The sequence below is a fragment of the Urocampus carinirostris genome, chromosome 16 (genome assembly GCF_059441175.1).
Source record: "Urocampus carinirostris isolate Australia breed hairy pipefish chromosome 16, RoL_Ucar_1.0, whole genome shotgun sequence".
In the NCBI taxonomy this organism is placed as follows: domain Eukaryota; kingdom Metazoa; phylum Chordata; class Actinopteri; order Syngnathiformes; family Syngnathidae; genus Urocampus; species Urocampus carinirostris.
Genome location: NC_142364.1, coordinates 5345996 through 5372138, shown reverse-complemented (window position 1 = coordinate 5372138; position 26143 = coordinate 5345996). Strand labels below are relative to the sequence as shown.

Sequence of the window (26143 nt, the reverse complement as noted above, 5' to 3'; positions counted from 1 at the left end):
CACGCTTCTGCAACCGTCGTGTGCCACGTAGGCGTGATCGCTGCGCTGGAATTAGTTTATTTTTTTACTAAAAGCTAAAATAAAATAATTCAAATTAAGTATACGATCTAATAAGCTACTTGGGTGATAGTAAAATAAGCGGGAAAAAAACTAACACAAATTTTATTCTTTTTTTTTTTTCTTTAAACAAATACATCATATATCGGTTTTATTGAAACTAAAGAAAACGTTTAAGTTTGAAATTCCAAGGGGAAAAAAAACGCAATTCCCCTTATTTCACATTTAAAATACAAGAACAACGCACCACTTCCGGGCTGGCTTTCAAAGTACTGTATTGCATCTCACTTCCGGTGTGAAATCCTTTAACGGAGCGATTTTTTTTTTGTTTTTCTTTCTTTTCTATTTTTTTTAATTGTTGTTTTTACTAAACAATAACAACTCAAAACTTACAACTTTTCTTTTTCAAAATTATTGTTTTTAATAAACAATAACAACTCAAAACGTACAACTTCCCCATCACCCCCTAAACAGATGCGCACAAGTTTGAAATATATGTATTTATTACAACTTAGGTATATGTAAATATAGTTTCAAACGAAATTGTAATTCTGCAAAGTGAATCTTAATTATAAGAAAGAAACAGAAACAGAGAAAGGGGAAAAGAAAAAGAGAAGGGAATGAAAAGAAAGAGGGAGATAAGTAAAGATAGGAGAAAAAGAAAGAGACTAAAGAGAGAGAGAGAGACAAAAAAGAAAGAGAGAAATCAAAGGAAAAAAGAGACGTTAAGGGAGGGAAAGAAACAAAGATAACGACAGAGTGTGAGACAGGGAGAAAGAAAATGAGAGACATACATTTAAAAAGAAAGAGAGAAGGGAAAGAAACAGAAAAAGATAAAAGGGAGAATCAGACTGAGAAAATAGAGAGAGAGAGAGAGAGAGAGAGAAAGTAAAAGGGGAAAGAGAAAAGGGGAGACGAGAGAGACGAAGGTATGGAGAGAAAAAAAACAGACAAAGAAACGGAGAGAGAGAGAGAGAGACACTCAAAGAGATAAAGGGAGAGAGGGAGAGGGACAGAAAGGGAGGAATCAATCAAAAAAAAAAAGAAAGAGAGAGAGGAAAATAATTAGGAAAAGAGAAAAAGAGGGAGAGCGAAAAAGAGAGAGAAATATGGAAAAAAATAAAGAGAGGCAATGAAAGAAAAAGAGAGAAAAGAGGGAGACAATGAAAGAGAGGGATGAAGGGAGAGAAGAGAGGGGGACAGGGAAAGAAAGAGAGACAGAAAGAAATGGAGAGAAAAATGGACACAAAAAGAGATAGAAATGAAGAGAGAAAATCAGAGAAAGAGTGGTAGAACGAAAAGAAGAACAAAAGAGAGGGAGACATAAATAAAGAGAGTGAAACAAAGAAAAAGAGCAAGAGAGAAAAGAAATGAAGAGCAAAAAAGAGATATGTCCTTGGGCAAGACACTGAATCCCTAATGCCCCCAATAAGCCATGCCTTGCATGGCTGACTCCCTATTGGTGTGTGAGTGTGTGAATGGGTAAGTGTGAAGCACATTGTAAAGCGCTTTGGGAGCTCTTCATTGACTTGAAAAGCGCTATATAAAATGCAGACCATTTACCATGAACAAAAAGAGACAAGGGAGGGGGAAATAGATATCCATGACAGCTGTTTTGAGAGTGGCATCTGTCTTTGGTAACATCAAGTGGACATATTTAAAACTGCAGTTCGTTTTTCTCTTACAGTGTCAAATTTGGTCAACAGATGGCGACAGTGACCAGTTGCCGTCATCACCCACCGCAAAACTAAAGAAGAAGTCGCCTCCGCATGTAAACAGACGACACAATGGCCGCCTCCATCGAGAGCCTGCTGGAAGAAGTCTCCAACACAGAATGCCCACTTGAAGAACTTCAATGTCAAAACTGCACTTTTATCCATACCCGTCCGCGATTTGAGGGACTTGGTCCGCGGGCGTCGCTTCGAAGTAATTTTCTCTTTGTTAAACTCGAATGAAAGGTTTGTATGGTACTACTTTTTTTCTGACCAGTCACTGTTTTGATCACGTGTTCGGTGCATATTTATTATTGTAGTTATTTAATTACAGCAGCGAATAAATGATTGCCTTCTAGGTTTATATTTAAATGATGATCTCGTAAACTGGTGTTTCTAAATCGGTATGGAAAGCACACCTTTCAAAACCAGCCAGTTGCTTCCCTTATTCATGATTGTAATTCCCCTTATATATTGATAATACACATTACAAACTCAACGTGGCACCTATTTACTCACAACAAGGCGTACTATGTAGAAAAAGAAACAAAGATATTACGTTTATTTTATTTTCCAAACAAACAACACAAATACAGTGGAAACTCGGTTCTCGACCATAATCCGTTCCAGAACCCTGTTCGAAAACCGATTTGTTCGATCACCGAAATTATTTTTCCCATTAAAAATAATGTAAATCGTTTTAATCCGTTCCAACACCCTGAATGTTTACCTTGAATGTTTAACGTAAACATAAAGCTAACCCAGGGTAATTGTACGTTCGCGTTCTCATAATCTTATGAATAGGATTTCTTACCTTTATGGTGGTCAGCAGAAGGCGCTCGCACACCTCCTTCATATTTGGCTATTATTTCTTTCTTAAATGCAATAGTTGTACGCACTACTTTTCTTTTTTCACCTGTAGCAACTTTTGCTTGGACTTTCTTCTGAGGCATAATAAGGGGCTACAACACCCGTACGCCGCTCAGCATCGCACCCTAGCGTACGCACCCACGCATTACCGGCGTTCGAACTCTGATTTTTTGACCGAACAGCGAAGCAAGAATTACTTGAAATTTTTGGTCGGACACCTATTTGTTCGAACTGAGAGGCGTTCGAAAACCGAGGTTCCACTGTCATTGTTTTAGTGTCTTTCTTGCAGTAAACTTTAGCAAATTGCTTATGCTCAGTTGTGCAACATGTCGCAGACTTAATCTGGTCCCTTGATTGTTTTACTCTGTAACAGAAACCTTAACAATTCAGTTTAATTAACCACAAAGATGACCGAGTATCTGTTCCCATTGCATTCCTATATTCTGTATTTATTTTCGACTCACGGTTTAAAACTCTTACTGTCGGTATTAGAATAAGGAAGGCAGAGCAGAACTTTGTAAATCTCTTTCATCAATGTGAATTTATCCTGTGCACTTTTTAATTCAAACATGTGTTTATTACTTATTACCCATCTCTGATGACGTTGTCCTCTACTAGTGACCGAGACGATCCGGGTTGGAGACGAAATGAGCAAAATGAGATCGGTCAAACATAAAAAATAGTTTTTGAGAATGTATTTCTCTATTTTTCCCCTTTACAAAAAATGTTATACGGTAATGAAGTTATATACTATTTTGAATGCTGTTTTATTCCACTTATACTCAAAATAGTTGTCCAAAGTTTGACCTCAGCGTTGAGTGCATTTCTTAAGAAGGGTGTCGTAAACCCCTTTGCTTTGGAATGTGTCTTTGGTTTCCGTCTGTGCAGATAACAATGACTTATCACCTCGCCTGGGGGCAAGGGCGATGACCTATCACCCTTCTCCCAAGCTTCAAAGGACTACTGGGAAATTTGCATCGACGACCACGGACCAATCCGCCAGAGGCTTGGTCATGGGGCGTGAACATTTCATCGGCATGAATTATAACAGAGGAAGACCCGGAAACCCCTTAGTTTTTCCACACACGATTGTAATTGGCAAGGAAGAAAGATCCAATGTGTTCAACTCTTTGAATCGGCTAAATAAAGTAATATGTGGACTATACTCGGCTTTTGGGCATGCTCCAACTGTAAGGATTTGGACAAGACACATGAAGTGTCTTTGGAGTCAGATTTCAGTTTAGTAAATGTTAAAACCTTACAGTATCTACAATTTGAAATCATCTAATATAACATATGAAATATGAGAAAGACATTAACGGGTATGGTATTTGTAAGTAGCTGAGATATTTATTGCTCCCACAAAGCTCCAATCTATTAACCTACTAGTAAAAATGCTCAAGATTTTTCCCGTGTCGTCTAAAATAAAAATGGTTGAACTAACTCCTCAATGTCATTTCTAACTCGTGGTCGAAATCTCTCCAATGTTTACATTCACAGTATTGACCATTAACCTCTTGTGTATTGACAGGGAACAGGTTGAACTGTGCGTAGACATCCTGGAACGCATCCTCATGGCTTGCAGCCCCCTGCAGGTTGTCCAGAATTACAAAACAGAGTTGCAAGCAGGCCTGACACATCGCAACGATATGGTCAAGATTTTGTCTTTGACTCAGGTAAGAAGAAGAATGTCTCCTATTTGAGCTTAATTTAGGGTACAGTAGACCCACGAGATAAGGCGTAATTGCTGTGTGGAATAAGGTGTTTTTACTGTATTTTTCTCATGTACGACTTCAACAACTTATTTTGGTTGTGCAAAAACGCATATGTATAGTTTTGTCTTTAAGATGCCTGTCTGCTATTGGCTGACGTAATATAAAATGCTCGCCTGCTATATATTTTTTTTACATCATATCATTATTAAAATACAAATAGGCTTTTGGCTGAACTACCTCCCACAATGCCTTTCTCGTTTTTATTCAATTCAGAATCTTTTTTCCTTCATAAAGACTTATTAGGTCAGCTATATAATACTGGATTTCTTGTACTGTATTTAGTTGCTGTGAGTCCAAGGCTTGCTGTGATGCTAAAGAGATTCGGGGAAAACATGACAACCATGGAAACAAAGCTTTCAATTATCAAGAAATTCAGAAGACTCACAAAATCCTACCTTTTTTAGGAATATGGACCTAAAGGGTTTCCCCAATTTTAAAAAAAACAAAATGTGAGAAAATAGTATATGTTTTTTGCGTAATTTGTATATATATGTATATATCATAAATATGTATATATCATTAGTATATTCCAATTATTTTCAGAGATAATGAATTTTGAACACATTCTGAGTTCAAGGCTCGCTGTGATGCTAAAGAGATTTGGGGAAAACATGACAACCATGGAAACAAAGCTTTCAATTATCAAGAAATACAGAGAAGACTCACAAATCCCTCCTTTTTTTAGGAGTATGGACTTAGAGGGTTTCCCAAATTTTAAAACCAACAAAATATGAGAAAATAGTACATTGTTGTTCGCATAATTTCTATGTATATGTCATTGGTATATTCCAATTATTTTCCGAGATAATGCATTTTTAATACAGTCTGTCTCGCCTTGGACTCCCTGAGCTCTGACGTCATGTGAAGAACACTAGCAAACCAGTCACGCTATTGGTTTACATATTGACTAGTCAAAAAGGTTTTGAGCGTTTTAAGCAAAGTTTTGGTGGTTTTTGTGTCGCTGATGGGTACAGCAATGGTACAACAACAAAAGTAACTCACAGGCAGGCCAGCCGGCTGCTAAAAATGGCTAAACAGGACCCATCAGCAGAAAAACATGTGTCTGGCTGACAGAAAACATGCAGTAAGCAGCCAGGATAACCGAGAACCAAAAACAAAAAAACTACCAGCAACAAACACGAACCCGGCTGGGAGACAAAATAATAAGCACGACAGGCAAGCCAGCTAGCCGACTGCTCACAAGGCTAACCCAGACAAAACAAAACTGGGAGCTATCTGAACAATAATATATCAATCGCATAACACCCGGTGAAAAACAAGGAAGGAGAAGTCACAATCACATACCTATTTGGAAAAGAATCGCTAACTGTCCCTCAGCAACAGGGTAAGCAAAATTCCAATTACTCCAAGCAGGTATAAGCGCTATAAATTTTGTGATCACTAAAGTCTGTTTTTCACCGGTACGCGGTTTTTGTTTTACCTGTCGTCTTCCGGTGACGTCAGGGCTCCAGGAGGTATGACTTCAAACTGTCTACTTTGAAAATTAATTCCTTGAGATCCATATCTGCATGATTGCGGGGAGGAACACTACACATTACGTGCCAAATTAAAAAAAAAAAAAATTTAATCCCTGCAACCAATCAACAATCGGGGCTATTATTCTAAATAAGGAGGCAATTAAACCAAGATAATCTTCGAAGGGCATGACAATCCTCACAAGTGGGAGTTTTAAAATCAGTTTTAATTTTAATCCTCCCTCCTGTGTATCCGCCCGCTACTCCACTGAACCAGCTCAGGTCACGTCACACCAAAGGCATGTACCGTAAATTCCGGACTATAAAGCGCCCCTGATTATAAGCCGCACCCACCACATTTTAAGAGGAAAACCGATTTTGTACATACACAAGCCGCACCTGTATATAAACCGCATGCGCCCACATTTAAAAATTTAACACAAACACAAAATTAACCCAAACCCGACTTCAAGTCCCGCGATTGAAACTAAATGTCCTTCATTAAAGTCCACAGTTCAAAAATCACAGCCGGCAAAATGAACGGAAAATTATACCATACTCACGGTTTGATGCAGACCTGCAGAGTCCGGGTCCCGTTGAAAGTAATTTAAGGAAAAAAGTGTATATTTCCAAAGGTAAGGGTGGGAAAAATAGATCAGATGAACACATTTACTCAGGCAACTCCTTTTTCTTTAACCAACTTTTTACCCCCTCTTCTTTCCTTGTCTGTCCCTCACCTTTGGCGGTCCCCACTTAAACTCGGCACCCGGCGTTTGTTCCGCCCCTCATTTTTCGTTCACACGTGCAAAACATATCAGAATAAGTGTCTAAAATAAATACAAATAAATACATGACAAAAATATACAGTTGCAAATACATATTATACATGGGTAACACATATTTACAAAGAAAGCCGGTACACCGAGAGAGTTTTCAAAGCTTTAATAATAATAATATAGCTTTGACAGGGCAGTTAATGGTAGCAACACTCGAGCGCCGCTAGCGACCGCTAGAAAAATTACATAAATTGGCCGCATCACTGAATAAGCCGCAGGGTTGAAAGTTGGGGGGAAAAGTAGCGGCTTATAGTCCGGAATTTACGGTAAATTAATTTATAATTGTAAATGCACACGTATACATATGTAGTACATATTATATGTTATTTTAATACTTTATCTGGTTTACTGGGGGTTTGGATGACTTCATGAAATTACCATAGGTTTCTTTCCCCCACACCATACGGCAATTTCACGTAACGATCCCCACTACCGCATATTGCACCAATACGATCCCAAAACTGTATGTAACATCCTACAAGCCCACACTTCTTGTGTAAATATTGTGTAAATTATAACCTTTATCTTCTTTGTTCCTTTATCTTCTTTGTTTTCTTTTATCCTCACTGTTAAATGTGAAACTGGAGTGCCACGTTCAATTTTGTTGTCACATTATGTTCAACCCATTTTGTAACAATGACTATAAAGGTATATTCTATTCTATTATTAGGACGTATACCGGGGTTTACTGTATTGAGTGATCAATGTACTGAAAACCAGCATGTAAAAAAAACCAACAACAACCTCCTCATGCCATGAGGCTCTTTAACTCCACCCGGGGGAGTAAAAGTCCACATTAAACCCCACCCCCACATTTGCGTATTACCCTATTTTTATTACAGCGTGTATTTTACGTAGCACTATTTAAATACTCTATATCAGGGGTGTCAAACTCATTTTAACTCAGGGGCCACACAATAGAACAAACATTCTGTCGGGGGCCGGACTAGTAGATTAAAGAGAAAGAAAAAGAGTGATAAAAAATAAGAGAAAGAGGGAGGGAAAAGGAGAGAGGGCGGGACAAAGAAAGAAAAAAAGGGAGAGAGTGAGAGAGCGTGTGAAACAAAAGAGTTAAAAAAAGAAGACGTGAGAGAGGGGGAAGGTAAAGGGAGAGGAAGAAAGAAATCCAAAGAGAAATAGAAAGACAGAAGCAGAGAAAAAAGAAAAGAAGGAGCGAAGGGTAGGAAGAGAGAAAGAGAAGAGAGAGAAAAGGAAAAAAGGAAGTAAGAGCAAATGAAGTTAAAACGACACAGAGAGAGAAAGAGACAAAGAGCAACAAAGGAAGAGAAAAAGAGAGACACAGAGAGTGAAAGAGACTGAGAGTGGGAGAAAAGGGGTGGAAAAGTGAGAGAGATAAATAAATACAAGTAAGGTATCTTTGTTCGAGCCACCTGCCTTTGGCAACATCAAGTTGACATATTTCAACCTGCAACTTGTTTTTCTCTTGCGCTTCTCTGAGTGTTGTCTCGCGGGCCCGATTCAATCCCTTAGCGGGCCTGATCTGGCCCGCGGGCCGCCTGTTTGACACCTGTGCTCTATATGAACACGTTATATTGGGTATTTCTGTATTCTATTTCTATTATTTTATTTATTTTTCAACACGTTGGTCAAATGTTTTGTTTAGGTGGGTAGGATGAGTGAGCATCAGGATGCCACTGCGGAAATCATCAACAGTTGTGACATAATTGTAACCGTGATGCGCTCCATTGCTTCGGACAACATGACGGTGGCACAGCAGGTAAGACACTTTTGACTTCCTGTTAATATTTTTGGAGTAAAATACCGTATTTTCCGCACTCTAAGGCGCACCGGGTTATAGGGCGCACCCCGAAAAAATAGTTTTTGGTCCTATATTTGACATACATAAGGCGCACCGGAATATAAGGCGCTACAATGGGAACGTGGACAAAACAGTCAGATAGTTCAGTCCAACTGATTACCCCCTTAACATTCCCAAAGCTTGCAAAGACGCAAATACGTGTCGAGAACACGTGCGGATGCGGTGTCCGTACGATGTCACTCAAATGCATCCTTCCATCATTCGGAAGGTTAAAGTCTTGGGATTTCGCTCGCAACTTTACTGTGCATATGACGATAAACACTTGGAATTGAGTTTAATTTAAAAATAGACACTCCATTCCATCCATTATCTGCACCGCTTATCACAGAAACATCGAGTTCAGTCTGAAACAAGATACAGGGACAATATAAAACCCGGAGTAGCTCACCGAAGTCGTTTTGTTCATAATAATGTGCAGTCAATGTCCTCTTATATCTGTGAGGGTAGTAAATCCAGGAGAATAAAATATTTACAAATACAGAATAGAAAAAAATGCTTTCTCAGCCACGTGCTATACACATTCATCTTTTTCGGCCAATTGCAGGCTTTGTTTTGCCGTTTAAGCCAATGCCAGCCTGTAAATGATAAAAAGGATCCGCCCCTTGACCTCCGAATAACTTTAGCCAATAGTGATCGATTCAAATGATGATTGACACATTGGTTAGCCAATGAAACGCCGGTAAATAAATCCCAGCATACACCGCGTACTACTTGGCGTTCGGGGGAAAATCTAGTCGGCGGCTGCAAGTTAGTTGGAAAACTTTGCGATTTAATATTGATCCATAAATAAGGCGCACTGTATTATAAGGCGCATGGTCAGCTTTTGAAAAAAATGAAGGCTTTTAGGTGCGCCTTATAGTGCGGAAAATACGGTAATCGTTTTTCTCGCAGGCCATCCAGTCCCTTGCCAAGCTAGGTCGCACAGCTAACGGCATCGATAAACTGCACCGAGGTGACTGGCAAGACATTCTGATGGAGGTAATGAGCACGAGCGACATCGTCCGATATAGAGTCTATGGGGTAGGTACTAGAGAAGAAAACCGAAAGAAAAAAAGCAGTGGCGGTATGACATTTCGGTTCCGTTTACCATCGATGTTCTATTTGTCCCTAGCTGGCTGTGGACATTGCGTCCGAAAGCGAAAGTTCCCTCGGTTACGCTATCGTCGGCCGGATAACTAACCGGCTCCTTAACGAATTGACGGGAGACGATGTTTTAATCAGGTAATACAAATACGGCGGTGCCTCATTTTACGAATTGAATCGACCAATATGGGTTTTCATATAGGAACAAATTTTAATTGTGAGGGATTTTATACATTTGACTATAAAAGGATTTTATACCGTTGAATACAAGTTATATTTATTGAGTGCAATGAAGATTTTCACCGAGTAGGCTATAGTTCAATGACAGGTCGCGCCGTTCCGAATGCAGAATATTTCGTCTAGTTCTGTTGATGGCAGGCGATGCTTTGAGAACAAGGCCCTGATGACGTAGAAACGGTCGGTGTTGTTTTGGTTAATTCCAGACATCGCGGCGCTCTTCTCCGAGATGGTGGAGCCCAGGGGGCTTCATTGGCACGCCCATGGGAGGAACCGGCACACCATCTTGCGGAGAGGCGTGGGCTGGGAGGGGAAGCCTGGAGGATTTTCAGAGAGGCTTCCCAGAGACTCCGACGACACTAATTCGGCTATTTTCGATGGATTACACTTAGTTAAATTAATAATGAAATTAAATCTGCCCCCGTGTGAAAATGTCAGCTTTCTCTTGTTCATCTTTTCCATCAAGAAAAGAGCGCGCGTAAATTGTTAGGTGAATGTGGGTTGTGTTTGGTTAATGGAGTCAGATAACTAATTCGAACAATTTGGTAAGCGATACATTTTAATATTTAATTCCTAACAATTGATATTTTTTGTGTTTTTCAGAGGTTCTGTGTGTAAATCATATTTTAATGATTTTATAGCACTGAGGGTTAAAAATTCCAATTTTATTGTTTGTTGTTGTGAAGTTTATTTTTCAGGGATTCTGTATTACTTGACTTTAAAGTTACTTAGTATAAAAAGTTTAAATTAATTATAAGTTTACTGTGGAGTGAAGAAATAAAGGCTAGTATAATATAGAAGTAGAATATGCAGATATCAGAGAGGACACTAAACATCATAGACCAGCGGCGTGAGGCCCGACTCCGAGGCGACCTCACAGAGTATCGGAGACTGAATCGCCTGCGCAATGTGGCCATTGCTGAAGATAGGGAGAGGTTTTGGCAGGCAGAAGCCCAACAGCTTGAGTCCGCGGCCAACAACAACAACATGAGCCGCGTATTCAGTCTACTACGCCAAGCCCGTAGCGGCCCACACATAAAGACAGCCCTGGTAAAGGACTCAGACGGCAACCTCATCATGACAGAAGCCAACTGCCTCGAGCGCTGGAAGGAGCACTTTAGCCTCCTCTTGCAGCACAGCACCATCCCGGCTGATCCCACCCTCCTACGGGCTGCGAGCACAGCACCTCCTAACGACACCTGCTGCACAGACCCCGTAACACCCGAGGAAGTGAGAGTTGCTCTGAAGAAGCTGAACACCAAGAAAGCCCCCGGCATCTGTGCCATTACCGGCGAGATGCTCAAGGCCGGCGGTGATGGCATGGTGGAGTGGCTAACCCGCCTATTCAACCAGGTGTGGGAATCGGAGCAGCTGCCCACCGACTGGACCAGAGGAGTCATCTTGCCCTTCTGGAAATGCAAGGGCGACAGGCTTGTCTGTGGAAACCACAGAGGCATAACCTTACTCTCCATCCCGGGCAAGGTCTTTACCAGGATCTTGCTCAGCCGTGCCCTTCCAGCAATCAGAAGCTGCCGCCGTCCCCAGCAGGCTGGCTTTATGCCCAACCGCTCCACAACGGACCACATCTCTGCCGTCCGTTTGCTGATAGAAAAGACCCGTGAATTCCGTAAAGATCGCCATCTATATATCGGATTCATTGATCTGAAGGCCGCCTTTGACACCGTCTGCCACTCTTCACTGTGGAACATCCTCCAAGCTCTCAGAGCACCACCCAAGATCATAGCCCTGTTCAAGCTGCTCTACAGCAACACAGAGAGCTGTGTCCGTATCAACGGCATTGACTCCGACTGGTTTGCTATCTCCAGCGGCGTTCGCCAAGGCTGTGTGGCTGCTCCCGACCTTTTTAATTGCATCATCGACCATCTGATGTTCAGGGTTAGTGAGCGCATCCCCGGAGTGTCTTTCGGCAACTACCACCTGACTGACCTGGAGTATGCTGACGACACCATCATTCTCAGCACTTCCTACAGCCAGCTGAGAGACGCTCTGGGCATTTACAGCGAAGAGGCAGCGCGGCTTGGCCTGCAAGTGAGTTGGACGAAAACCAAGTTCATGTATGTCGGTGATGGACCAGATCCACCTCCCATCCAAATTGGTAGCGACATCGTAGAGCCTGTCAAGAGCTTTGTATATCTGGGGTCCATGGTGACAGACAATGGGGACCTAAAACCAGAGATTCTCCGCAGAAGAGCCCTGGCAGCATCTGCTCTGCAGTCTCTCTGGAAACCACTCTGGCGGCACCAGACCATCGCACGCAAGACGAAGCTCCGCATTTACAACCTCGCCGTACTCCCTATCCTGCTTTATGGCTCAGAAACATGGCCCCTGAACGACACCCTGGCCACAAGAATCGATGGTTTTGATAGCAGGGCTCTCAGAACCATCGAGAACATCAGGTGGCCCCAGCGAGTCTCCAATAAAGAGCTCAGAGCCCGCACGTGCCAGCCCCAAGCATCTTCCTTGGTCGCACAACGCCGCACCCGCTGGTTTGGCCATGTCCTTCGTCTACCACCAGACCATCCGACACGAGCCATTCTCCAGTTTGACCCAAAGGCCGCAGGCTGGAGACGACCACGAGGGAAACCCCGCACTCGATGGCTCGACGTCGTTGCGGGCGACCTCCAACAACACGGAGTTGCCGTAGAGGATGCAGAACAGCTGGCACAAGACCGCCAGCATTGGAAAAACCTGGTTCATCTGGTCGGCTCAACGCACAGGGACGGGACCCCCCGACCTTCGCTGGAGCAATAAGTAAGTAAGTAAGAATATGCAATGCGAGGGGGACGCCACCGTCCACACACCGGGTTCTCACAAAACTTTTTGGGAAACACTGCGGTGCGTACCAGCACTGACTTGGGACACTGTAAAGTAGGCTTGAATGTATTTGCTCAAGGTGTGTATTTCTAATCAGTTTGATGTTCCTTTTGGCGTCTCTCAGTCTTCCTGTCTTTGTTTAAAGGTGTTGGTACTTTTCCCAAGGGGTGGTCTTTTGTCTTTGTCTTAACATACCAGTACTTTTCCATGTCTTGTGATTTTATTAAAACAGAGAGGCAGACGGGAGGTGAGCGAGAGTGAGTGAGAGAGTGTGGACGAGCGAGTTTCTTGTCCTCTCTGCTTCTCTCCCTGGCTGCAGCAGGTTAAAAAACTTAAAAAGTCTCTTGCCTGGTGTATTTTCTACCGTTAGCCAATGTTTTATAGCTCTCCCACACGTCAGTGGTCTACTACTTAAACCCCACAGATACTGAAAAACTGATCAAATAACGAGGACGATTTTAGTCGGACGCTCACTCCGGATACATTCGTAAGACGGTTCGATCGTAAAGCGAGGCACCGCTGCAATGAGACCTTTTCTTCTGAAGCTGAATTGGTTACTTTTTAGGGCCACGGCTATTGAGATGGTGACCACGATAGCCCAAACTCACAAGGGCCGAAAGTACTTAAACGCTCAGGATGTCTTTGTGAAGATTGCCAAGATGATCCACGACTCCGACACGGATCCTCTCTCCTCCTTGTACATCCCAGGTATCAGGATAGCTTCCTATTGAGTTCATGTGTGCCATGGGTCTAGAATGTACGACCCTCGGGCCATTTCTATCTATCTAGACATCTAGATATGGATGCTATCTCAGGGCTAACACGCTTATGTTTAAAATCGATGTATGTCTGCCCCGCAATATGATTCGTTAGCTACACCCAAACCTTCAAATTTTACCCTCAAAGTTCAGATCAAATAATGTTGGAATTGTTCGCTATAAGCCAAGTGCAGAACAATTCATAGTCAAAATGTTTAGAACTTTCAAAGATAAAGAAGGTTAATACATACAATTCAATCAGATTATAGACTTATCTACCAATCTATCACTCTATCTGTCTATCTATCTAGACATTATCTAAACATCTATCCATCCATCCTATCTAGCTAAACGTCTATCTATCTCTAAACATCTATCTATCTAGACATCTATCTATCTCTATCTAGACATCCATCTATCTAGACATCTATCTAGACATCTGTCTATCTCTATCTCGACATCTATCTACCTAGACATCTATCTAGACATTTATCTATATCTATCTCGACATCTATCAATCTATCTTGACATCTATCCATCTAGACATCTAGACATGTATCTATCTATCTAGACATCTATCTAGACAACTTTCCACCCATCTATCTATCTAGACATCTATCTATCTATAGATCTATCTAGACATCTATCTATCTATAGATCTATCTATACATCTATTTAGCCATCTATCTATACATCTATCTAGACATCTATCTAGACATCTATCTAGACATCTATCTATATAGCCATCTATCTAGACATCTATCTATCTAGACATCTAGACATGTATCTATCTAGACATCTATCTATCTAGACATCTATCTATCTAGACATCTTGACATCTATCTACACATCTATCTATATAGCCATCTATCTAGACATCTAGAGTTTACCCATCTAGACATCTATTTATACATCTATCTATACATCTATCTATCTATCTAGACATCAAGGCATCTATCTATCCATCTATCTTTATATCTAAACATCTATCTAGACATCTATCTATCTATTCTTTCCCTCGAGACAGGTGACCGACAGCAAGACAAACACATACAATAACAAAGAAAATAAAAAAGGGAAAAAGTAGCAAAAAACGTTTCTACTCACATATTTAGTTTCTCATGTCTTTATTATTTGCCATACTATTGCCATTTTATTTATATATTACAGATTGATTCTTTTATTTATCATTATCATTTATTAATTTGAATTTTAGACTTTGTTTTGTGCGGAAAAAAAATTGAGAATATTGATTTTATCTGAGCTTTTCATAGAATAGAATAGAATAGAATATACCTTTATTGTCATTGTTTCGACATGGGTTGAATATATTGTGACAACGAAATTGGACGTGGCACTCCAGTTCCACATTTTACAGTGAGGATACAGAAAACAAATAAGATAAAGGAACAAAGAAGATGTTTGTACTGTCCTTGTTGCAGGCTTTATTTTCCTCCGGAGGGGGGTGAGGGACAGACAGAGATGGCCAGATCCAACTAGATGTTTGATATTACTGTACACACGGTCCAGTGTTTTTTCCCCTGGTTGCTCAGTCAACGTATTGAATGAATTTGGGAAGAACAGTCCTTAAGCATGCCTGATTAAAGTCACTGGCAAAGATAAAAGCTCCGTTTTCATGTGGAAAACACAAAACCCTCAGTCGCACCTCAGTCAATGAAGTATGTCACCCGTGACGAAGCCTGTTATAATCTCGCTTACCTGTTTGTAGAAGTAAGATTGGACCTAAACAATCCAGCCCGACCCCGACAAATGTACAAATGCACTTTAAACCCCAATTTTTCTATTTTATTTCTGCTTCTCTCTCGCTGAGTTCTTTTTCATTAGCCACCCGTCATTGTTCTTAGTTTCTTTTTCTTTGTGGGGGATCTGCACGTGTGATGGATTCTGTCCCCCTTTTGAACAAAGCAGGCCAGACTGGTAAGCGCAATGCCAAGTGCACGTACGCGGGATGCGTTGCCCAAGAGGGGGACGGAATCCACCTTGCGGATCTTCCACAAAGAAAAAGAAAAACAATTACAGACGCGCGGCAAGCATGGATAGTTTAAAAAAAAAGGCAGTGAAAGAGAAGCCCTGCCCAACGTGAACTTGAAGTTACGATTTACATTTTAGGCCCGATTTTCTTGTCAGGCTACGGTCAGGTTTAGGCTCAGTCTTAAGATCTTACCTCTACCTGTCTGCTACTCTTCGTAGGTCTCGTGAAGTTTTTCGGCGTCCTGGCTTACGTGCAAGGTGCCCAGCAGGTTTGTGAAGACTTTCCGATCTTCCAGAGGAAAGTACTCGAGATGGCCACGGAAACGGATCCCACTATGGTCGGCGTAGCTCTCGACACGTTGGGATTGCTTGGCTCGTCTGTGGAGGGGAAGCAAGTGCTACACAAAACCGGTGAGATTACGTCCTGGCTGCATTTATTCACTCTGTTATTATTTTCTTGTGGTCACACATAGAAAATGTGTTGAATAGGTTAATTTTAGCCTGAGTATGATTTAATATAAACATTTCCAATAATTTCATGGTTTCATCTAAAACGAAAGCCTTTAATGGCATTGAAAACTATTAGAAATTGTCCCAAGCTATAAAATGACAATGCAGTTCACAATTCATGCGTCATGATAGATAGATAGAGATAGATGGATAGATAGATACTTTATTCATGCCCGTAGGGAAAATTCACACTTCCAGCAGTATCCTTGTGTTGAAAAATAAAACATTTGAAAGTGTCATTTACATTATTTGAATGAGCACAATATTTCATTAAAAAAGTAGTTCCTGCTAGGAGCCTTAGTTTGGAAAACATTTGCCTACTAGTGAGCCCAAGAGCCAAGAAGAAATCCGCAGGTTCGAAACAAAATAAGATAAAAAAATATTCTGAAAAACCTTACAAATCAATAAGGAAACAACATGAAACACTAATTGCTGTCTAGTGGCACAAATGAATGATTTTTCGTTATAGCATGAACACATTTTGCAATTCAAAACGGTGTCCCTGAAAATCTGTCCTCTGTGTGAGCTCAGGTGACAAATTCAAGTCGGTCCTGTTAAGGATGAGTCAGCTTGCAAGCTCGGGTAATACCGGGCTCCGGGTGCGCTGCTTGGAGGCCCTCTCGCATCTCTTCACTTTGAAGGTATGTACTTGTCTTCTATTAAATTAGAAAAGACATTAAGAATTTTGTTCCCCCTCAAGCCTGATCACCAGACTGAAGACCTCCTGGCGCTGACCGAGTCCTGGTTCAGGCTTTTGTCCAAGCAGCCCATTGACATGTTTCGGGACATAAGCACTCAGCCCTTCCCAGAACTGCATTGTGGCGCTTTAAGGGTCTTCACTGTAAGTGTCTTTATAACTTTGTCATCCATCCATTATCTGCACCGCTTATCTTCAGTAGGGTTGCGGGGGTGCCGGAGCCCATCTAAACCGTCTTCAGGCAGTGGGCAGGGGACATCCTGAACTGGTTGCTAGCCAGTCACAGAGCACACAGGGACAGACAATTTGCTCGCTCATTCATACCTAGGGACAATTTGGACTGGCCAATTAACCTGACATGCATGCACCGTATTTTCCGCACTATAAGGCGCACCTAAAAGTCTTCATTTTTTTCAAAAGCTGGCCATGCGCCTTATAATACAGTGCGCCTTATATATGGATCAATATTAAGTAGCAAAGTCTTGCAACTAATGAAAGCAGCCGTCGACTAGATTTTCCCCCGAACGCGAAGGAGTCCGCGGTGTATGCTGGGATTTATATACCGGCGTTTCATTGGCTAACCAATGCGTCAATCATCATTTGAATCCATCACTATTGGCTAAAGTTATTCGGAGGTAAAGGGGGCGGATCCTTTTTATCATTTACAGGCTGGCATAGGCTAAAGGGGCAAAACAAAGCCTGCAATTGGCCGAAAAAGATGTGTCAATCATCAGTTGAATCGATCACTATTGGCTAAAGTTATTCGGGGGTAAAGAGGGCGGATCCTTTTTATCATTTACAGGCTCGCATAGGCTAAAGGGGCAAAACAAAGCCTGCAATTGGCCGAAAAAGATGAATGTGAATAGCAAGTTGGGTTGACGGCATAGAGAAAACAGTATTTTACTTTTCTGTACTGTATTTGTAAATATTTTACTCTCCTGGATTTACTACACTCACGGATATAAGAGGACCATGGTTGCACATTATTATTATTGAACACAACGACTTCGGTGAGCTACTCCAGCTATATATTTTCCCAGTATCTTGTTTCAGAGTGATATCGATGTTTCTGTGATGGGTCTTTTTTTAATTTAAACTCAATTCCAAGTGTTTATTGTCATATGCACAGTAAAGTTGCGAGCGAAAAAGAAAATAGAAACTAAGGAATGGTTGGCATTTCTTGAATCCCAAGACTTTAACCTTCCGAATGATATTTGGAACGATACATTTGAGTGACATCGTACGGACACCGCATCCGCACGTGTCTGAGACACATATTTGCTTCTTTGCAAGCTTTGGGAATGTTAAGAGGGTAATAAGTTGGACTGAACTATCTGACTGTTTTGTCCACGTTCCCATTGTAGCGCCTTATAATCCGGTGCGCCTTATGTATGGAAGATATAGGACCAAAAACTATTTTTTTGGGGGTGCGCTCTATAACCCGGTGCGCCCTATAGTGCGGAAAATACGGTATTTAGAATGTGGGAGGAAACCGGAGTGCCCGGTGGAAACCCACGCCAGCACAGGGGGAACATGCAAACTCCACACAGGAGGTTCAATCTCATGACCTCAGAACTGTGGCGCTGCACACGCGCTAACCACTGTGCCGGCGTGCTGCCCCACTTCAAAACAATCAGTATTAATAAAATGAGTCAGTACAGACATACAGTACTTTCTTTCCTTTTCTTATTACCCAACACTTTTAGAGTCCTTTCAGTGTTTGTAAACAAGTGTGCATATTGAAGCTGCGCTTGCATTGTTAATGCAGAATGGCAGAATTCCTGTCAATTTACAGCCGCCCATTGACACAAAAGGATTGCGGATCACACATAGGAACAGTTTAAAATCGTGCAAGTTCCAGCTTTATCTTAGTCAGCGAAGTCAACAACAACAACAAAAAAACTTTCTTTTGATCGATGCTGGATTTCTTCCTTCGACGGTACTGGGAAATTTGAAAAATTGGCCTTGAAATTTCCCTAAAAAGTGCTTGAATTTGGCCATGAAAGTCGTGTACGAACCCTGAATCCTCTTTCGTTCACCAGGCCATCGGCGCTCAACCGTGGGGTCAGAGGTTGATGGTGAGCACGGCCGGCTTCATGGAGTTCATCTTGGATCGTTCCTCCGGTCAAAGCAAGGAGGCCAAAGACGCTAAGTTTGAGCTTGTGGGCTCGCTCTTGAGTTCCACCAGCGCTGCGGAAATTCTGGGCAGCCATAATTACGTCTCCCTCAAGACTTACCAGAGAGAAGGACCGTACTATGTGTCGGCAGTGGCCGCCGTCGGCACAGAAGGAGCCGAATGATGAAGTTTACGTGCTTACTATGTTATGCGAATTGATTTTTCGGTATGCATAAAACTGTGGGAAGCGGTGTTATCAATGCCACACATTCAATTCTCATTGGCCCTTGTGTGTTTCATATTCATAAAACTTTAAGGACCAAAAATAAACAAGCGTTATTGCAAGAGGAATGTGTTGAATTTTTGGTCCAGGGGAGGATATTCCTGCATATTTTTATAATTTTGTATTCAAAATGTACACGTTATACCATCAAACAAAGATGAAACAGATGATCAAAATCCTATTTTGTTGTCTTCCAGACTCTGGTGAGAGCAGCTTATGATTTTCTGGGCTGTGTTGATGACTTAGGAGTTCCTGTCTGCAACTGGTATAAGTACAGTCTAATTAATCCTTCCTACATCAACTTTTATAGATAGATAGATACTTCATTCATCCCCGTAGGGAAATACAAACTTCCAGGAGTATCCTTGTGTTGAAAAATAAAATAATAAAATAAAAGATATAGAATACAAAAATACCCAATATAACGTTTTGCTATAGAGTATTTAAATAGTGCTACGGAAAATACACACTAATAAAAATAGGGAAATATGCAAATGTGGGTGTGGGGTTTAATGTGGGTTTTTACTCCCCGGGTGGTGTTAAAGAGCCTCATGGCATGAGGAAGAAATGATCTCCTCAGTCTGTCCATTATCTGCACCGCTTATCCTCAGTAGGGTCGCGGGGGTGCTAGAGCCCATCACAGCTATCTTCGGGTAGTGAGCAGGGGACACTCTGAACCGGTTGCCAGTTCACAGAGACAGACAACTCACTCGTTCATTCACACCTAGAGACAATTTGGACCAGCCAATTAACCTGACATGCATGTTTTTGGAATGTGGGACAAACCAGAGTGCCCGGAGGAAACCCCCACAAGCAAGGGGAGAACATGCAAACTCCACACAGGAAGGTTTGATCTCGTGACCTAAGAACTGTGCCGCACACGCTCTAACCACTACGCCCCCATGCTGCCCCAAGATAAAACATAATCAGAATCCTATTTGGTTGTCTTCCAGATGTTGATGAGAGCAGCTGATGATTTTCTGGGCTGTGTTGATGACTAAGGTTTTTCTGTCTGCAGCTGGTATAAGTACGGTCTAATCCTTCCTACATCAACTTTTATAGACATCATAAAAACTCATTTTTACCTTTTTTAATTCCAAATAAAAACGAAATAAAAATTTGATTCCTTGTATGTTAAAAAAATCTGAGAAATGGTCGGATAAATTGAATTTTGAAATACTTTTCAATGTTCCGATTGTTTTTAGTGTTGAGAGGGAAAGGAGTTGAATATAGTTTCATGCATACATTTTACTATCAAAATTGTGTCCTGTCCAAATCTTTTGGTCCTTAAAGCTTCTTGTTGTTGATTAGAAATTAGTAAATGATGTGTATAACCAACAAATATAGTATTTTGTGACATTTTCCAATGATTTTACCTCTTTGTGTTTCAAATTCGTACATCTTTTAGGACAAAGGATAAGAAATGTGCTGAATTTTGGTCAGGTAGGATATTTCCACATATTTTTTAAAATTTTGTATTCCAAATATACACATAACAACATCAAAGATTAACCGATTATTATAATTGTATTTTGTCGTCTTCCAAACTTTAATGAGAGCAGCTGATGATTTTCTGGGCTGTGTTGATGACTAAGTTTTTTTCTGGCTGCAGCTTGTATAAGTACAGTGAAAATAATACTTCCTACAATTTATAGACGTCTAATTTTTCCTTTTTTTTTAACTCATATTGAAAATACTTTCAAACGATCAAATGTTTGGGTTGTTTTTAAGTGTTTGGGGGTAAAGGAGTTGAATATAAGTTCATAAAATCATTTTACTATCAAAATTGTGTCCTGTTCAATTTTTTGGGTACCCAAAGCTTCTTGTTGTTGATTAGGAATAAGTAACTATTTGTATTCCTGACAAATATAGTATTTTCCAACGATTCCGCATCTTCTTAAATAATCCAGATCATAACCATTTCTAACATTTACCTGTGGGAGGCGATAAAGTGCTACTTCCTTATACCTAATTACGAAGAAGAATAACCCGGAAGCTAAAAACCGGCACCCAGCGAAAGTCATAATGCCCTTATTCGTGATCGACTTTTATTTTATTTATTCCAGTGGATTTTAATATTTTTGGGAGTAAATTTTTAACTTGCAAATACAAAGGACGTTAATAAAAACATTGGATTTAGAGCGATCTGCACGCGACGAGCACGATGGATCCCGAGCAGCAACTGAGAAATGTGTGTTTACGTACAATGTCATCATGCACTATTTATACGAAAATATAATTGAAAAATATTAACGTCGCCGGGGCTTTTTTTGTTAATTTCCAGTTACGTGATTTCCTTCTGGTGTACAACCGAATGACGGAGATCTGCTTCCAACGATGCACAAGTAACTTCAACTACCGAAATCTCACCATGGACGAGGCAAGCTCTCGCTTTACAACTCTATCGTAAAACCCCGAGATACGGCAATGCTTCGTTTTAAGATTGCGATCGCAAGGTGAAATTGTGGGATAGTCAAGTGAAGTCATATTTATTTGTGACGCCCTTAATCACTAGGAGTGTCAAAGGTCTGTACAGACCATAGACTGTTATAAGACCATCCCCTGATCTAAAACCTACATGAGGGCAAGGAAAAACTCAAAAACCTCAACATGAGGAAAGTGAAAAAATCTTGAGAAGGGAGCGCACATGAGGTGATCCCCCTTCCAGGATGACCAGGCTGCAATGGATGTTCCATTAACAGACAATACACAGATGTTGTCAACATAAAATGTAAGTTATTCATATGCTATAGAATAGAAGTGTGTTTTAAGCCTCGTTTTTAACAGTTCCACTGAGGTTGCATATCGAATCTCAGGGGGAAGAGCATCCCACAACACCGGGGCCCAAATGGAGAAGTCTCTCGAACCTGTGGATTTCTTCTTGGTTCTTGGGATCATTAGCAGACAGGCATTTTGCGAACAAAGGCTCAGAGCAGAATCAAATTAAATATGAAAGATATGAGGGAGCAAGTCCAAGCATGCTTTTGTATACTACCAACAGAACCTTAAAATCACATCCTAAGCTAACAGGGAGCCAATGCGGGTTAGCTAAAAGCGGGGTTTGTTAATTAGCTATTGCGTCCCGTACACATGGCACCGCAGGTAGGAAAATAATTAAACTCCTATATAATGTAATCTTACATTTGTCACAGATACTGTGGACCAGCCCAATGCATGATACAGTTCACAAAAATCCGCAAACTTCACATTTTTTAATACAGGCTCTGCCTGCCCTTGCTCGCAGCATTAGTCGATTGAAGATAATGGACCGCGGCTGCGTAGATGCTGTTTATTCTAGGCTATTCGGGGCGGCAGTAGCTCAGGAGGTAGAGCGCTCGTCTTGGGATCAAGGGATCCCAGTTCGAACCCCGGCTCGTCCGTGTTACATGTCGAAGTGTCCTTGGGTAAGACACTGAACCCCCAATACCCCCAATAAGCAGGTTAGCGCCTTACATGGCTGCAATACAAGGCCGCTATTGGGATATGTGGAGGACATTGTAAAGCTCTTTGGGAAGTCATTGACTTGAAAAGCGCTATATAAAATGCAGATCATAGCGCTATATAAAATGCATTTCATTTCATCATTTCATAAAAGAAAAGAAAAAAAGGACGTCATGTATGACACAAATTTGCTCGCTTGGCACCCAACTTTCGGCATTGTCGACTGGGAATAATGGATCACGGCCGAAACAGTAGAGTTTATCGGCAGTCCGAATTGGGGGAAAAAAGCTTTCTGCATGCCTCTGCTCTAACAATAGTAGACTGGGGATATTGGATCATGGCCAGACTCGTGCATTCAATTTATATGGGCCAGAACCTCCTGACAAAAGAGCCTGGCAGCGATATGCGATTGGGGATAATGGATCGTGTTTGGATTGGAAAGGATTTGGCGAGGGAGTTCAGCCAATAGCCTGTAGGCATCTGTATGATGCTTTGACGCAAGCCAATAGCATCTTATATAGCGATGACCAATAGCAGACGGGCATCCCAGAGACATAAATTATACAGTCATACACACAAATCGCCGCAAAGTTTTTGGGCATGATTGAGTCGAATAATCGGGAAAAAGATGCTGAGAAAACACTGTATTCCACATCGTAACATGAAAACATCGTAAGCTAGCTACATGATAACCTGGGTTCTACTGTACTTATACTCGTTGTCATGTCAAAGATCGTGGTAGATACCAGACTAAAGATCGAGCTTCATCTAAAGCAATGGTTCCCAAACTTTTGCAGGCTATTCCTATCGCCCCCCCCCAATCGATAGAAGTACCTACCCACCTATGAAATAGTGACGTACCCCCCTTCTTCGGCGCAAGCATAGTTTCCTTCTCGTTCGTTAACTCTGGGACTATGTTTACAGAGTCCGCCATGACACTCAATGAGCTCACACGGTGGGTGTGGCATAGTGTGGTGCTTGCAAACTTTAAATCGTATTTATTGGCTTGTGCCATTATTAAAACTTGCCTCTGATTGGTCGGCGCTTTTAAAAGTCAAACAGGAACAATTGTGGTTGGCGAAAACTCCATCACTCACTACAAAACCGCAGCGCTTTGCGGTTTCACAACCGCACTACGTCACAAAGCAATGTCGATTCGATTTCGGTTAATCGTGCAGCCCTAACGTGTTGTGTACAAAACGTCAAACAAACGTTCAAACTTCTGACTTTGACTTCGGACTGCCGCCCCTTACTGCCCCCCACAACCCCTTTGTTTCTCAATGCCCCCCCAGATCTTTCCACTGCCCCCAGGGGCCCACTTTGGGAACCACATGCGCAAATTTACGGATGAACGTTTGCTATTGTATAAGCCGCACTGGATTGTAAGCCTCAGGCCTAAACATCCCTAACAATGAACCAATTCACGTCCATTTTTACATTTAAAAAAACTCAGTGGGGAAATGTGTACAGAGCTGCCCCTGTTTACTCCGCTTTAATATTATTTTTTCTGCTTCAGTGGCCCCTCCCCCGGTCGCTTATCCTATTAGAAGCGCCCTGAGGGAGAAGGAGGGAGAGGCTCTGCTGCATCTGAGCCTAAATAATTGGCCAGTCGGATATAGAAAAACGCAGATACCGGTATTGGTCGAATTCTCAAACATCAGTGCCGATAATATCCATCCATTATCTGCACTTCTTATCCTCAGTGGGGTCGCGGGGGTTCTTGAGCCATCCCAGCTATCATCGGGCAGTGGGCAGGGGACACCCTGAACCGGTTGCCAGCCAATCGCAGGGCACACAGGGACAGACAACTCGCTCGCTCATTCACACCTGGGGACCGGCCAATTAACCTAACATGCATGTTTTTGGAATGTGGGAGGAAACCGGAGTGCCCGGAGGAAACCCACGCAAGCACAGGGAGAACATGCAAACTCCACACAGGAGGTTCCATCTCATGACCTCAGAACCGTGCCGCACACGCGCTAACCACTGCGCCGCCGTGCTGCCTTCCTCTAAAAATCTGATACTTCTATTCCCCAGGAAGGCTGCCTGGAAAGCTGTGCAAGCAAGCTGATTCGCACCAATCACCGCCTGATGGGCACATACGTGCAGCTGATGCCCAATATGATGCAGCGGCGGATGGAGGAGATGGAGAAAAAAGCCGCCGAGAACGCCAAAGCGCAGGAAGCGGCGCCTCAGGAGTTGGAAACGCCGAATCAGACTTGAACCTGCGGCCGAGTGCGGAACGGCGTCGTTCTTCACGAAAGAGAACTCGAATCGGAGACGCTTTCTCCTCATTGGTTCATTGGTAACACGGCTCCGTGACGTCCGAGTGGTAATGGATTATTCTTAGACTGACCACAGTGACGTTCTACCTCGAGGGATCCTTGCTTTTGTTTATCGATCGTTTTGAACTCTTATGAGTAAACTTGATTCAATCCAGAGTTTGTCTATTAGTCTTTCGTGCAAAACGGCATTTAAAAGGTGAGTGAGATGATCAATTGTGTTAAAGCAATGAACTACTTTTTGGTGATTGATTAACGCAAAGGGGGAGAATAGGTGTGGGGAACTTTCTTGATCGGGGGTTTCAAACTCTTTACTTTGGGGGGCACATGATAGAACAAACATTCTCTCGGGGGCCGGACTAGTAGATTTGAGAGAAATGAAAAAAAGAGAGAAAGAATTAAAAAAAAAAGTGAGGGAGAGAGAAGTAATGAGGGTGGGAGGGAGAGAGATTGTGAGAAACAAAAGAGATAAAGAAATAGTGAGAGAGGGGGGAAGATATACAACAAAATACAAAGAGAAATGGGAGAGAAAAGACAAAGGGAGACAGAGACAAGGGGAAATCAATAGAGAAAGAGAAAGGAATAAAAGAAAGAGAGGGAGAGAGAAAGAGGGAGAGAGATGAGAAACAAAAGAGAAATAAATAGTGAGAGAGGGGGAAAGATATACAACAAAATACAAAGAGAAATGGGAGGGAAAAGCGAAAGGGAGAAAGAGAATGGGAGAGCAATAGAGAGAGAAAGAGAAGGAAAAGGAGAAAAGGTAGAGTGAGCAAAAGACAGTTAAAATACGGAGACAAAGAGGAACAAAGAAGGAGAATGAAAGTGAGAAAGTAAAAGGGAGGAAGAGAGAGAGAAAGAAAAAAAAGAGAAATAAGAGAAAGAGGGGGAGCGAAAAGTAGAGAGGTAGGGACAAAGAAAGAGTGAGAAACAAAAGAGAATACAAAAAAATAGAGGGGAAAGATAAAAAACAAAATCCAAAGAGAAATATGTAGAAAGAAAGGGAGACAGAGAGAAGGGGAAAGCAAGAGAGAGAAAGAGAAATGAGGGAAAAGGAGAAAAGGTAGAGCGAGCAAAAGACAGTAAAAAGACAGAGAGACAAAGTGGAACAAGGAGAGAGAATGAAAGAGCGAGAAAGTAAAAGGGAGAAAGAGAGAGAGAAAGAAAGAAGAGATAAATAAATAATAAAGAGGGAGCGAAAAGTAGAGAGAGTGGGACAACGAAAGAGAGAGTGTGAGAAACAAGAGATAAAAAAAGAAATGGAGATGGGGAAAGATAAATAACAAAATCCAAAGAGAAAGGGAGACAGAGAGAAGGCAAAAGCAAGAAAGACAGAAAGAAAAGAGA

At 41.7% G+C, this 26143-nt stretch overlaps 2 protein-coding genes across 2 annotated transcripts; both read left to right on the top strand.

Annotated features, from left to right (window-relative positions):
- The first annotated feature begins 1829 nt into the window (after positions 1 to 1829).
- Positions 1830 to 19144, top strand: psmd5 (proteasome 26S subunit, non-ATPase 5). The gene is given in 11 exon segments (XM_088355781.1): positions 1830 to 1915; positions 1917 to 2015; positions 4171 to 4315; positions 8350 to 8463; positions 9457 to 9585; positions 9677 to 9786; positions 13286 to 13428; positions 15690 to 15881; positions 16512 to 16621; positions 16681 to 16821; positions 18720 to 19144. Coding segments are annotated over 11 exon segments (1512 nt in total). The 5' UTR covers positions 1830 to 1844; the 3' UTR covers positions 18978 to 19144.
- A 1890-nt stretch (positions 19145 to 21034) lies between these two features.
- timm10b (translocase of inner mitochondrial membrane 10 homolog B (yeast)) lies at positions 21035 to 24958 on the top strand. Its single transcript, XM_088356269.1, has 3 exons — positions 21035 to 21267; positions 21361 to 21456; positions 24555 to 24958. Exons 1-3 carry the CDS (start codon positions 21241 to 21243, stop codon positions 24738 to 24740), a joined length of 309 nt encoding a protein of 102 aa, XP_088212395.1. The 5' UTR covers positions 21035 to 21240; the 3' UTR covers positions 24741 to 24958.
- The last annotated feature ends 1185 nt before the right edge of the window (positions 24959 to 26143 follow it).

Excerpts from the sequence above, each read along its gene's own strand:
- timm10b (XM_088356269.1), top strand. The coding sequence starts at position 21,241 with ATGGATCCCGAGCAGCAACTGAGAAAT. Across the intron at positions 21,268-21,360 it reads CCGAGCAGCAACTGAGAAAT|TTACGTGATTTCCTTCTGGT; the intron begins GTGTGTTTACGT and ends GTTAATTTCCAG. Across the intron at positions 21,457-24,554 it reads GAAATCTCACCATGGACGAG|GAAGGCTGCCTGGAAAGCTG; the intron begins GCAAGCTCTCGC and ends TCTATTCCCCAG.